General features: G+C 38.4%; 1 protein-coding gene and 1 pseudogene across 1 annotated transcript; both read left to right on the top strand.

The window, feature by feature from the left end:
• The first annotated feature begins 1,340 nt into the window (after positions 1-1,340).
• Positions 1,341-2,738, top strand: LOC142639514 (hydroquinone glucosyltransferase-like; annotated as a pseudogene).
• Positions 2,739-12,480: 9,742 nt separating this feature from the next.
• Positions 12,481-14,087, top strand: LOC142624660 (uncharacterized). The gene is made up of 2 exons (XM_075798328.1): positions 12,481-13,233; positions 13,794-14,087. The coding sequence occupies exons 1-2, from the start codon at positions 12,481-12,483 to the stop codon at positions 14,085-14,087; spliced, it is 1,047 nt and encodes a 348-aa protein (XP_075654443.1).
• Positions 14,088-14,502: the final 415 nt, after the last annotated feature.

The raw sequence follows: 14,502 nt of genomic DNA, 5'->3' as shown, positions 1-14,502 counted from the left end.
GAAGTAATTGAAGTTATAAACGATTGTTAATAATTTTGAATGGAGTTTCAATGTAAAGAAGGTAGTTCTGTAATTGGGTATGACGATAATGATTATGGTGGTGGCAGTAATGTTCCCTCATCAAGTAGTTTTTTTCATCCTTATGATTTTGCACTTTTTACTGAAAGTATTGTTCCTTTTGCTTTAGTTTCAAATTTTTAATTGATGGTTTCAATGTTTCATATACTTCCATGGTCTAAAGAATATTTCTATAATGATAATAGTTGGGTAGCTTTCCAAAGAATTATTAGTGGTGCTGGCATTGTAGAATTCAACCGGTCATAGATTATAGAACCAAGGAAGTCAATACCGTACCGGAGGCTGTACCGGTTTGGCCACCGGTACGATATATTTCGGATACCGGTCAATACCGGTGTACCGTTTCGGGTTTACCGCTATTTTATATATATATATATATATATATATTATATACACACACTAAAATCTCTAGAACCATGGTTATAAGCATATAATATTTCACTTATATTATAGTAAATATAAAAGTTTATCATAAAATATTACCTCAATTCAGAAAAAATTATTCATAGTTTTAAACTTTAGTATTAATTAAAAGGAAAAAAAAAACACAATATAAAAAATAGAAAGCTTAGTTGTTCATTGCATACTAAAAAAACAAATAATACTAATAAGTTAGTGTAAATAAGTTATTATTATGTCCTTATAAAAATTCAAAAATTACAAAACTAAAAAAAAAAAAAAGTTTTTTTTCTGTACCGGCCGGTACGCCCGGTATTGGCCGGTATTGCCCGAAATTGGCCGGTATGGCCGGTACGCGACTGGTACAGCCGGTATTTTTTCCGGTACAAAATAGAAGTGTACCGGTACCGGTGCACTGACCGGTACGGTACATACCGGCCGGTACGGCCGGTACCGGTACAGTATCGACCACCCTGTATAGAACGCTTCTATCTGAACTTTTCATGAATATATAAAATTGATTACTGACTTCGTTTGAGAAGTATTCACCACGCGGCAGTACCTAGATCATGTCGCCAACAGGGTGCTTAATAATCAATATATATATAGTGTTTAAACACCGTAAATTGTTGTTTAAACATCCTTTAAGTTATTTGACAAGTGAAAGATGTATTTCCTTCACACACCTGTATAAAATAATTATCTTCGTCGTAATTCGTAAGCATACCTTGGCTTCTTCATATCATTGACCAAAGTTTCAAACCGATTAGTTGTCAAACTACGCAAACCTAGCTATTGTAAGAAGGCTAAATTATTCTAGCGCATAAAAACATTTCATTGATTGTCATAATTAAGCTCCATTCATGGAACACACTCAACAAATGTCACCCCACATAGCTATTATTCCTAGCCCAGAGATGGGTCACCTAATGCCACTCGTTGAACTCGCCAAGCGACTCGTCCTTCACCATGGTTTCTCAGTTACCTTCATTATTACCACTGATGGGTCACCAATGAAACCTCAAAAAGCTATTCTTGAATCCCTTCCCGATGCCATATCCTCCATCTTCCTCCTGTAAGCTTTGATGAGTGATGACCACCCTGAGGATGTTAAAATTGAAACCAGGATCAGACTTAGGCTAACACGATCCCTCCCTGCTCTACAAGACTCATTCAAGGTCTTAGCTGAGTCAACTCGGCTAGTGGCCTTGGTGGTTGATGTATTTGGTTCGGATGCTTTTGATGTGGCTAGCAAATTCGATGTTTCGTCTTACATTTTTTACACTACAAACGCGATGGTTTCGTTGTTGAGCTTTTATATACCTGAGCTTGATCAAAATTTCTCTTGTGAGTATAGAGACTTGCCTGAACCACTCAAATTACCTAGATGTGTGCGGATCCATGGGAGTGATTTTTCAGACCCAAAGCAAGATAGAAAGAATGCGGCCTACGAAAGGATTAAATTCAGTACCAAACGATACTCTCTTGCTGCTGGAATTATGGTTAACAGCTTCATAGATTTGGAGCCTGGTGCTTTTGAAGCTTTGAAGAAAGGAGGAGATGGCAAGCCACCAGTTTACCCGTTGGACCGCTAATTCAGTCCGGTTCAGATCGTAGGGTGTATGAGTCAGTGTTTGAGGTGATTGGATAAGCAGCCAAGTGAGTCAGTGTTATATGTTTCATTTGGTAGTGGTGGGACTCTTTCACATGAGCAACTAAATGAATTGGCCTTAGGACTTGAAATGAGTGAACAAAGGTTACACTAAAAAGTAGCCAATGCTACTTACTTTAGCGTCCAGAGCATCAATGACCCTTTTTATTTTCTTCCCAAGGGGTTCTTAGAGAGGACCAAACAGGTGGGTCTAGTGGTGCCCTCTTGGGCTCCTTAAATTCAGGTCCTAAGCCATGGCTTGATCGGGGGGTTCTTGACCCATTATGGGTGGAACTCAATTCTAAAGAGCATTATGTATGGCGTGTCATTGATTGCATGGCCACTCTATGCTGAGCAACGGTTGAATGCTACATTGCTAGCTGATGATTTGAAGGTTGCATTTAGGGTCAAAATGAATGATAATGGTCTGGTAGGACGCAAAGATATTGCAAACTACTCGAGAAGCCTAATTGAAGGAGAAGAAGGAAAATTGCTTTGGAACAAAATGAAAGATTTGAAAGATGCAACTGAAAAGGCATTGAGCAAAGATGGGTCGTCTACAAAATCACTGGCTGAGGTGGCTCAGTTATGGAAGAGACACAAAAAATGATGTCCTTACTAGAACATGATAAGGATCAGTATGGTGTGCTTTCTTGTGCTTTGTCTTGAATTTATTTCAAATTATTTCTTTTGTTTGTCAAATGCCATCACTTGCCTTTATTACATCTTTAACACACAAACACACATGCATGGATCATATACATTAAAAAATTTCATGGGGTGAGATGAGGTTGGATTATAGGTGTTTTGTCTCTGCTCTTTCAAAATGGGAGTGGGGCCTGGGGCAATCTCTATGGCAATTCTTTACAAAAGAGATTATTCCATCAATTTTTCTCTTCAATGACAACTTCGATTTATGTTAAAGATTGATTATTTTGTATGATGCATTGCAACACTGTATTGTAGCTGTGTACATAAACTACATATAGGATAGATTAGTGGAGAGTTAAACGGCTTGTAGTTTTGACTTATAGTTAGTTAGTTAGTTAGTTACTCTTTGTTTTAACACTTGTATACACTACACAAAAAAAAAAAAAAAAAAAATCCTCATGAAACATGGCTATAGGTCAATTCGGGCTATAGTCGTGTTTTTTATAGTTGGGTTTTCAGTCGTTGCCTAAATCCTGTAACTGTAGGTTAGACAGGTCTATAGTCGCATTTTTGCAAACCTATGGCCGCGTTTTTAGAAACACGGCTATAGGACATATTTTAGCTACATTTTAAGGGGATAGCTGTAGCCGTGTTTTAAAAACGTGGCTATAAATTGTGGCTATAGATTATACATTAGCCGGGTGTAGGACATATTTTAGCCGCATTTTTAAAATGCAGCTATAGGGGACAGCTACAATCACATTTTAAAAATGCGGATATAGCTTTTTTGTTCATTTTTTTTTTATAATTTGGCTATAGTTGCGTTTTAAAAATGCGGCTATAGGGTTTTTTTTCCTGGGCAAATGACAAATGCCTATCTACAAAGTATTTTTTTAATTCCAGCAAGACAAAGTATTTTTTTCTCTCTCTTATATGAACAACTTATACTCAATAGTTCTTAACTTACAAAGAATGATATGATACAAAACAAATTGTAGAAACAACAGTTAGCAAATATTGCCATACCCTGAAGGTGTTATTGGTCTTCATTGTTGCTATCCTTTGCTTCATTAGATTTGGCAGCTTCCATAGCTTTGTTGTGGTCAGCCATTAATGGTAGCCCTAGTTAACTTCTCAACGTTACTCAAATTGCAAATAATTTGAAAATTGTCAAGTGATGTTTGAAAGAAACCATCTGATCAAAATCCATACAATTTAATATGTGTGTCCACTGGACCTACATATGAATACTTAAGACGAATACATGACACCCACACACACATGCATCCTCTGCTATAAAGAACTAGGGGTTAAGCCTAACCTTTACTAGATTAATAAAATTCCAAACTTTATTTAAATTGGGGAAAAATGTGGCTTACCTTGGCTAGATTGGTAGAATTCCCAACTCCATTCACACCAACAAAATAGCAACATACAGCTTCCCTTGTTCCTTGGTAGCATGCACATCCCTCAGTATGTCAATTGACCGGCAAGGAGTTAGAAATCACATATGAATGTAATCGTAATAATTATTAAATCCGCAATACCATGATGCTTAATTACTTAGGTCATTGGTCAAAAGTGAGTTAAAAAAAGATTGCTTGACAATTAAAATTGTAATGATGTTGTTTGAATATGTACTGAATAACCAGTGTGAATGCAAGAGTGTGATGCTGGTTTCATACCAAACATGTGCTTATATATAATGACCTATATGAATGTAATCCATCAACAATGCCCAAATAAAGCAGTCATTTTGTTTGCTTTATGTTTTACGTAGTGTCATAACAGAAATAAATAATGCAATGATACCCAATAAATGACAAAAAGTGGGTAGGTTTTGAAAAGGAAAGTAGTTCATACCACTTGGTTGTTCTCATCTAACTCAATGGAAAAAATTTCTTCCCCAACCTACAATCCACAAAATTTCCATCACACATATTACTATCAGCAAGGGTTCATCAAATTCAAGCAGGTTTAACAGGAAAAAAAAATTAATAGAAGTGTTAAACAAGGTAAAATATCACATGTGGAACATCATATAAATTATAACAACTTGCTTCACAATCCCCATTGTTCATATTCTAGGTCGTCCCAGAGTACATGTGGAACCAGCAAAAGTAGGAGGTAAAATGGCTAGCCATTATGGTTATATTTGCATATATCTAAAGAGGCCAAAGACTGCAATGCAGCCAGCAAGGTTAGAACTAAGTAATATTTCAACTTCTTCCAAATAAGTTTTAAAAATAACTAAGTTAATTTTTTTTTGATAGGAAGAAATGCTCTTTCGCATCTACAAATGGAAATGTGGTAGGTGTAATGGTATTATGTCATTTTGCATCTTGTGGGGTCACTTGTCCCCAGGAACGACAACAACTTTTGGGGGTCCATAATAACTCCGGTGTATATTTATGTCTCTATTATACTATATATATCACACACCTTTTATTGTATAGATAAAAAGTGAAAGCAAGCAAATGGTACTCCTAAAGTGATTCTTTCCTGAAGGAGTCTATAGTCCATTTTTGTTATCTTTTTCTCCCATGAAATCTGATTATCATTCTCCTTTCATTTTCTGTAAGTACCAATGGCATAATTTATAAGGCTATTTAAATTTTCATACTATAGATGAGTTTTTGAAAATACAAGAGTAATAATCAATTTTTTATTTTAATAATAGGGTTGATAACTTGGTCTTACTCCTTTATTATTCAGTAGCCTTTTACTTACTAATTAGTAAGTATTATAAACTAAAAACATGATCACATAATAACATGATTCTTGGTTGCATTTAACAAAGAAAACTAATGTAAAAAATTGAATGCATAAATGCTGTCTCACATATATGACTTATTATTGTCATATATATGGTATCTTATTATTACTCCATAAGTATTAAAAGAGATGACGATAGCATTTTTGTGAAGGCATGCTTTCTAAACACATTATTGACATAAAACCAAAGTCGTTTTCATTGGTTGAACAAATGTAATGCTTTAGTGAATCTAAAGGACTAAAACCTTAGTATTGTAAGTTCTCTAGAACACTCCCTGAAACGCAAATCAATTATGATGCAACATATTTTAAGAGGCTACACCCAAATATAGTTGCTATAGGATGTTTGGTTAGTTAGCTTTATGTTATTCTTTTCCCGCCATTCTGCTCTTGCTATATAAGGAACAGAGCAAGATATTTATCAAGAACAGGATTCATTTTCACAATCCTTGATTCCTACTCTCTTCTTTTCTTCCTTGTGTGATTTTCAATCCACCATTGTAGGAGCTTGGGCTTGAGAGTGATTTCAACATGGTAAATAATTTCAGAGAATCTTTCATCTAGTATTCTCTAAGTTTCTTAGTTCGTTTTCTTTATTTTGTTTTCTTAGTGCTTTCTCACAAATCAAGCAGATTTTTCATTTGTGTTTTCTTTGAATCTTGCACTAAGTTCTTGTCTTCTAAATCTTAATTCATCTTTGCTCTCAAAGGCAAATTGTAATCTTGTTTTTTGGCTGCACATAATAGCATAATGAAATTCTTGACTTAGGTTTTTCAATTGCTTAATTGTGGATTCTATAATTGTTTTTGATTCTTGGATTCATTTGATCAACATAATATAGAGTTGATCCTTTGTGATCAAGAACCTTGATTTGTTGAAGATCGATTCTTGTGGTTTTTCATTGATTTGTGATTTGAGGCTGTGTTTGTTATTATTCAATTGCATTGAGTATGGTTGATACTGCTTCTAGTACTTTTGTCCCTACTATTCAACCATGGGAAAATCTTTCTAGTCCTTACTTCTTGTCTAGTAGTGATAATCCTGGCATGTCTCTTGTTGTACAACATCTTACTGAAGAGAATTATAATACTTGGAGTAGAGCAGTACTGATTTCCTTGAATGCCAAAACCAAGATAGGGTTTATTGATGGTTCAATACCAAAACCCCAATCACCTGATCATCCATGCTATGCAGCATGGTGTAAGTGCAATAGCACAGTGTTGGTTTGGTTATTCAACTCCATTTCAAAGGATTTGCAACCTAGTGTGGTGTATTTCAAGACAGCAAGGGAGGTCTGGATTGATTTGCAATATAGGTACTCACAAGGTAATGGTCCTAGAATTTTTGAGTTAAGGAAGGAAGTCAGTTCTTTGGCTTAAGAGGATCTAACCATCAGGCATCAATGACTATTACACCAAATTCAATGGACTTTGGAATGAGTTTACTAACTACAGAACTTGTACTTGTGGTCATCAAGTGGAAGATTGCACCATGTCCTTCTTGATGGGGCTGAATGACACCTATTCATCAATTATAGGACAAATTCTACTCATGGATCCTATTCCTCCTCTGAGTAAGGTATTCTCTCTTTTACTTCAAGATGAGAAGCAAAGGAAGGTTGGTGCTGAAAAGAAGGTTCAGATTGTTACAACAGTAGTTTTGGCAGCATTGGGAGGCAAGAATAGCAATGCAAATGCCAAGAGTTCCACCAAGAACAAGTCTGGGAGGCCTCAGTGCACTCATTGTGGTGCCATGGGACATGTGGTTGACAAATGCTATAGACTACATGGTTACCCACCTATTTATAAGTTAAAAAATAATGCTCAATCAACTGGTTCATCATCCTTTGCCAACAATGTTGTTGTTGTTGAAGATAGTTCAAGTGAGGCTGTCAATTTGACTAAGGCAGAATATCAACAATTGATTGGTCTGTTGAATTCTCATTGCCATTTTGGTACTCAAGCACTACCAGAGGTAGCAACAAAGACTCATCAAGTTACCAATATCATTGCACAACCTTCACTTGGTCTTCTGGGTCATGAGCTATCATGTATATGGTCCTCTCCATCCCTAGAGTATTCTATTTTTTCTTCAATTGTTGACACCTCTCACATTAGTTCCACTGATTGGATTCTTGACAGTGGTAGCACTGATCACATGGTCCATTCTCTTACCTTCTTTAAGTCCATTACTTCTTCAGTACAAATTTCATTTAGGTTACCTAATGGAGATATGGCCAAGGTTACTCACATAAAAGCTATACAAGTGTCAAAACAGAGAGTAACTAACTAACTATGAGTCAAAACTACAAGTTGTTTGACTCTCTACTAATCTATCCTACATGTAGTTTATGTACATAGCTACAATACAGTGTTGCAATACATCATACAAACTAATCGATCTTTAACAATATACACTAGGGTTGTAAGGAGCATGTTTCTCTCATATCAAACTTAATTTTCGAAAAAGCTTTGAAGTTTTACAAAAGCTTTTAGGCTTGACTTTGACAAAGTTCAGTGCTTAAAAAAATGGTGATGAATGAGCTAGGTGGTGACTCAAATTATTGTGGTCTTCTATAAGGATGAGTTCCACTATGATTTAATTACTTTGAAGACACTTGGTCAATTTAATTAGCCAAAATAAAAAAGTCTCACTAAAACTTATATTTATTGATACACAAAAGTACACGCCCCTACCATTAGGAGTTGTTTAAATTTTGGCAATTTACGTTTCAAAGTTTTTATTCTCATTTTTTATTTTATTTTCAAATTGGCAATATTGTCCTATTTCATTGGTAATCTATAAATCTATAATACATTTTTGTTCCTACAACAATGAAATATCTACATTTAATAGCATTTTACAGTTATTATTTTTTGAAATAATTAAATATGAATGACACTTAGTGCTTAATTACTAACAGAATTAAAAGATGTGCAGTGAATATGAAAATGGAACCAAATATGAAAGAAAAATATGTAAATGTTGAATCATAAAGGGCCAAAATAAAAATATATCACATATCACATTATGGGAAGCAAGATGTCTATATCTGTAGGGTTAATGGGCCCAGGAGTATGTATTGGGCCAAAGGCCCAATCCAATGACATTAAATGGTCCAAGGATGGGGGAATATCAACCCAAAAGACAAAGGCTGATCAAGGTCATCTCGGAAGTTGGTCCGAGGAGGAGTCCGTCCTTAGCTAAATAAAGCCGAGGTAGGAAAGTGTTGCTCGACGTCCAAAAGCGATGTTCTAGGAGATCCTATAAGTAAAGGTATGCATGGTGGATGTACAGGATAGGAAAAAGGGTATAAATATCCAAGATAAAGTTGCTACCACCACATTAATTGCCCTATAGCTAAACCTCTAGCTGCATTAATGGGGAAGTGATGTCTGAGCATCAAAGTTCAGCCTTACAGCTATTACCAAAGACTTCAGGGAGGGGCTGATGGGACAAGTATCTAAACCAGTAATTCAACCCCTACATGGAGGATGTAGAGAGGAAGAAAGATGATATAAAAGAGGCAGGAGACATTCCGGAAAGAGGGATCGGAGAGAAAAGAGAGAAAACACTGTAGGCTGAATATTTTTGTAATCTTCCCTTAAAGAAGAAAGAATGATAAGATCTAGCTCCTTGGCTTGGGTCTGAGGACAGTTTTTCATCATATAAAGTTGTCAATCACTATTGTTTTATGATCTGGAGCCATTACCGTTGTCAACTAAGCCCACAAACAACTAGAATTAGAACCCACTCTTTACAAATTTATTGTATTGGGCTCTTTGGGCCTATACCCTCTCTACTATTGGGCTTAGGTGCAAATTGTGACCTTACAATTGGCACCGTCTGTGGGAATCTTGTTGTTTTGTTAAGCCTAACGTTCAAATATGGTAGGTTCAGGTCCTTACCAAGCTGAGTCTATGGGGTCCCAACGTCAGGAGTGTTCCCTCAACTTTGAGTGGGCAGAGACCGGGAGGGAAGTGTGCATACTGCCCATACGAGCAGGAGTCAATCATTGAATGGGAGCCATGCAACTTGAGATTGATTACCTAAAGAGGAAGCTACATCATGAGCAACGAAAACGAACTCCTTACACTTCTGACCCTTCTTCTGGCGATGATGGAGACAACAGTTATAGGCCCAGATCAAGAACTCCTTCTAGTGAATCATATTCTTATAAAGGGGACAGCTTCCGTGACCGCAAAAAGAAAAGCTTGTCTTGCAAAGGCCTGGGAAACGATGCTATGAACAGGGCGTTGAATTAAATTGCTAAATCACCTTTCATGTACAATATTGAGCAAGGCAAATTCCCTCGGCGGTTCGCTCAACCAACGTTCACCATGTACAATGGACGAACAGATCCTGTGGAGCATGTGAGCCATTTCAACCAAAGGATGGCCGTACATTCCAAGAATGAGGCTTTGACGTGCAAGATGTTCCCATCCAGTTTGGGACCTGTGGCAATGAGATGGTTTAATGGCCTGGGGGCAGGTTCTATTGATTCTTTGTTGTCTATGACTATCCGAGAAAGAGAAACTTTGAAGACATATTTAGACAGGTATTGGGAGATGTTCAAGGAGATAGAATGGAGATTTTGATAATGTGGCAAAAAGAACTTTCAAGGTCGGCCTGCCTGCCGAGCATGATTTGAGGAAATCATTAACAGGAAAGCCTGTTAATAGTGTGCGCTAGCTTATGGACCACATTGACAAGTATAAGTGGGTCGAGGAAGACCAACAATTAGGTAAAGGTAAGGGGAAGGTGGTCTCTCAAGATAGGAGGGACTTCAGGTCGGACCAGTTTAACAATAATCATCCTCGGCGAGATTTTTCTGGGCAGTTTGGGGTTGCTACGGCACCACAAGCAGTTAACTTGTTGTTTCGAGAACCAGTGCACCAAATCCTGGAGAAAATTAATAATGAACCTTTCTTCTAGTGGCCAAACAAAATGGGAGGGGATCCCATGAGGCGTAACCAAAGTCTTCATTGTCAATACCATCAGGAGCGAGGACATACTATAGAGGACTGTAGAACTCTGTGGGGTCACTTGGAGTAGCTGGTACGTGGAGGTAAGCTAAAAAAATTGGTATACCATCCCATTGGACAAAGGAGGCCATGCAGGGTCAGGATCACAGAGAGGTACTTCTTTGAAACTACCTCTGGGCGCAATCAATGTTGTTCTTGCCACACTAAGAATGGTTGGTTCTCATTATTCTAGTGTAATTTTTGTGGCCCAACCTCTTGTAGGGGAATACTACCCAGAACCCAAAAGGAGTAGAATGGAGGGCCAACTAGTGCTGAGTTTTTTTGACGATGACAAGGCTGGTACTCTACAACCACACAATGATGCATTAGTGGTTACTTTCAGGATAGAAGGATACGATGTGAAACGAGTGATCGTTGATCAAGTTAGTGGGGCGAAAATCATGTACCCAAATCTTTATTAGGGATTGGGGCTAAAACTGTTGGATTTAACCAGTTAAGATTCACCCTAATAAGGTTTGATGGGAAAGTTGTTATACCAATGGGTCAAATCAAGCTACCAATGCAGACTGGGGTGGAGCTAGTAGATGTCAACTTCATAGTAGTGGATGCTTTCTCCCCCTACATAGCCCTTGTCGCGAGACCCTAGCTTCATGTCATAGGAGTTGTCTCCTCTACCTTGCATTTGAAAGTAAAATATCCATCCGGTGGCCGGGTGGAAGAGTTGAGAGGCAGCCAGCCTATGGCTAGGCAATGCATGGTGGCCGCCGTCAGACATCAGACCAAGGCAGAATCTTCGGCATCAACTAAACAAAGTTTGTTGCAATCAAAAGGGCCAGCATCAGTTGGTGTTACGACAGAGGAGACAGAGTGTGAGGAATTAGAAAGAATTGTAATAGATAATGATAAGGAGAAGTATTTCCAAGTCAGGTCTTAATGGCCTCCTCAGGAGAAGGAAGAGTTAATGATGTTCTTGATAGAAAATATCGATGTGTTTGCATGGAACTCTTATAAGGCTCTTGGGGTGGAACTGAATTTCATTTGCCATCATCTAAACCTCAATCCAGCTGTGGTACCGAGGAAACAACCACCTCGACGGACATCCAAAGAGCATTCTGAGGCTGTCAAAGAAGAGATAGTCAAGCTCAAACAAGCTGGAGCTATCAAGGAAGATTTTTTTTTTTATCCTGAATGGTTGGCTAATACAGTGGTGGTGAAGTAGAAGAATGGGAAGTGGAGGGTATGTGTAGATTTCACAGATTTGATCAAGGCTTGTCCCAAAGATCCTTTCCCAATGCCTTGTATAGATCAGTTGGTGGATGCCACTGTTGGGCATCCTCGGATTAGTTTTTAGGATGCTTTTCAAGGTTATCACCAAATACCTTTGGCTTTAGATGATTCGGAGAAAACAACCTTTGTCATCCAACAGGGAACTATCATTACAAAGTAATGCCTTTTGGTTTGAAGAATGGAGGGGCTACCTATCAAAAGATGATGACCAAAATGTTTGAGCCACAATTGGAAAAATCTATTGAGGTTTATGTGGATGACAGGGTAGTGAAAAGTAAAGTGGCATCCACACATGTAGAAGACCTAAATGACACCTTTTAGACGCTGAGAAAATATAAGTTGTGCCTTAATGCTTCTAAATGTTTCTTTGGTGTGGGATTAGGTAAATTTCTAGGTTATATGGTCACTCATCGTGGAATTGAAGTTAATCCTGCACAGGTTAGGGCAATTAATAGCTTACAGCCACCCCAGAATCTCAAAGAAGTTCAAAAGTTGACAGGGATGACTGCTACCCTAAACCAGTTTATTTCTTGGTCCACAGATAGATGTAGGCCTTTCTTCTAGTTGTTGAATAAGTGGAAGGGATTTAAATGGACCGAGGAGTGCGCTTTAGCCTTTCAGCAGCTTAAAGAATATCTTTCTCGACCACCTATTATGTCTCGACCCGAGGTGGATGAAGTTCTATTCACCTACATTGCTGTGGTTCATCATGCTGTTAGTCTAGTGCTGATACGGGTTGATGGTGGTGTACAGAGGTCAGTTTATTATGTGAGCAAGTCCTTACATGAGGCTGAGGTACATTATTTACCGTTGGAAAAAGCTATCCTAACAGCGGTGCATGCTACGCGTAAGCTTCCCCATTACTTTCAATCCTATACAGATGTTGTTTTGACTCAACTTCCTCTTAGGTCAATACTTCAAAGCACGGACTACATGGGAAGGATTGCCAAAATGGGTACCATCCTAGGAGCTTTTGACATCAAGTATATGCCTTGTACCTCTGTAAAAGGCCAAGTTCTTGCTGATTTGGTGGCCGAATTTACTGAGCTCTCATTAGAAGAAAATACCAAGATGTTGGGCTTGGATGAAAAATCAGTTGGCATAATCTCCTTAAAGGAACCTCTGCTATGGAAAGTGTACGTGGATGGCACTGTGAATCAAAAAGGATCAGGAGTGGGGCTAGTTGTGATCTCTCTAGAGAGAATCGTTATTGGAAAATATTTGACGTTGAACTTCTCAGCCAAAAACAATGAGGTCGAGTATGAGGCTCTCTTAGTAGGGATGAACATGGTCCAAAGAATGGGAGGAAAGACGGTGGAAATTTTCTCAAATTCGAGGCTGGTTGTGGGCCAGGTCACGGGGGAATTGGAGGCTAGGGATCCAAGGATGCAAGAGTATCTAAACCAGGTTAAGCATTTACAATTAAAGTTTGAGTCTTTCATCTTAGTGTAAGTCCGCAAAAACAGAAATACCCATGTAGACTCTCTGGCCACATTAGCAACGTCCTCGGCATAAAGCTTACATCGAGTTATCCTGGTGGAAGATCTGATTAGGCCTAATGAGGTGAATGGGAATGCAGTCTGTGTTCATCAAAATTGAGTAGGGCTTAGTTGGATGGACTCCATCGTGCTGTTTCTTAAAGAAGATGTCTTACCTGAAGAAAGGTCTGAAGCTGACAAAGTGCGAAGAAAGGCTCCTCGATTTTGGTTATCTGAGGACCAAAAGTTGTACAAACACTCTTTTTCGGGACCATATCTATTGTGTATACACGAAGGAATTTGTGGAAGCCATACTAGGGGTAGATCTTTGTCTCACAGGGCACTAACCCAGGGTATCGGTGGCCAAATATGCAGAGAGAAGCACAAGAGTATGTGAAGAAGTGCGATCAGTGTCAGAGGTTTGCTCCAAACATTCATCAACTAGGGGGTGTCCTTAATCTTCTGTTCAGCCCTTGGCCTTTCACTCAGTGGGGCTTGGATATTGTGGGACCTTTCCCCAAAGCAGCAGGGAATAGGAGATGGTTACTGGTTAGCACAGATTACTTCACTAAGTGGGTTGAAGCTGAGTCATTATCAAACATTAGGGATTTAGATGCAAAAAAGTTTGTCTGGAGAAATATTGTCACCAAATTTGGAGTTCCTCGTACCCTCATCTCAGACAATGGTCTTCAGTTTGATAGCAAGGCTTTTAGGAGGTACTGCTGTGATTTGGGCATTACAAACAGATATTCCACCTCGGCTTATCCACAAGGGAATGGATAGGCCGAGGCTCTCAACAAGGTAATAGTGAATGGGCTCAAGAAGAGACTGGATGAAGCAAAAGGAAAATGGGTAGAAGAATTACCACACGTTTTATGGACGTATAGTACTACTCCTTGGAGGTCCACTGGAGAAACCCCTTTCTCTATGACTTATGGAGCCAAAGCTGTAATCCCTCTTGAGACGGGGTTACCTACATTGAGGACGAGCTCTTTCACCCTAGTAACAATGATGGCTTGTTAGAAAGGAGTCTAGATTTGATTGAAGAACAGAGGGAAAATGCAATGGTTCAATTAGCGTACTACCAACACAAGCTCAAACAAGGAAATGATTCAAACGTGAAGTTGAGACCACTTGTACCTGGAGACTTGGTATTAAGGAACTGCAAAAAATCCATCATGGGGAAAATTACGGCCCA

Source organism: Castanea sativa, chromosome 1 (genome assembly GCF_040712315.1).
Source record: "Castanea sativa cultivar Marrone di Chiusa Pesio chromosome 1, ASM4071231v1".
In the NCBI taxonomy this organism is placed as follows: Eukaryota; Viridiplantae; Streptophyta; class Magnoliopsida; order Fagales; family Fagaceae; genus Castanea; species Castanea sativa.
This window is presented reverse-complemented; position numbering and strand designations above follow the sequence as displayed.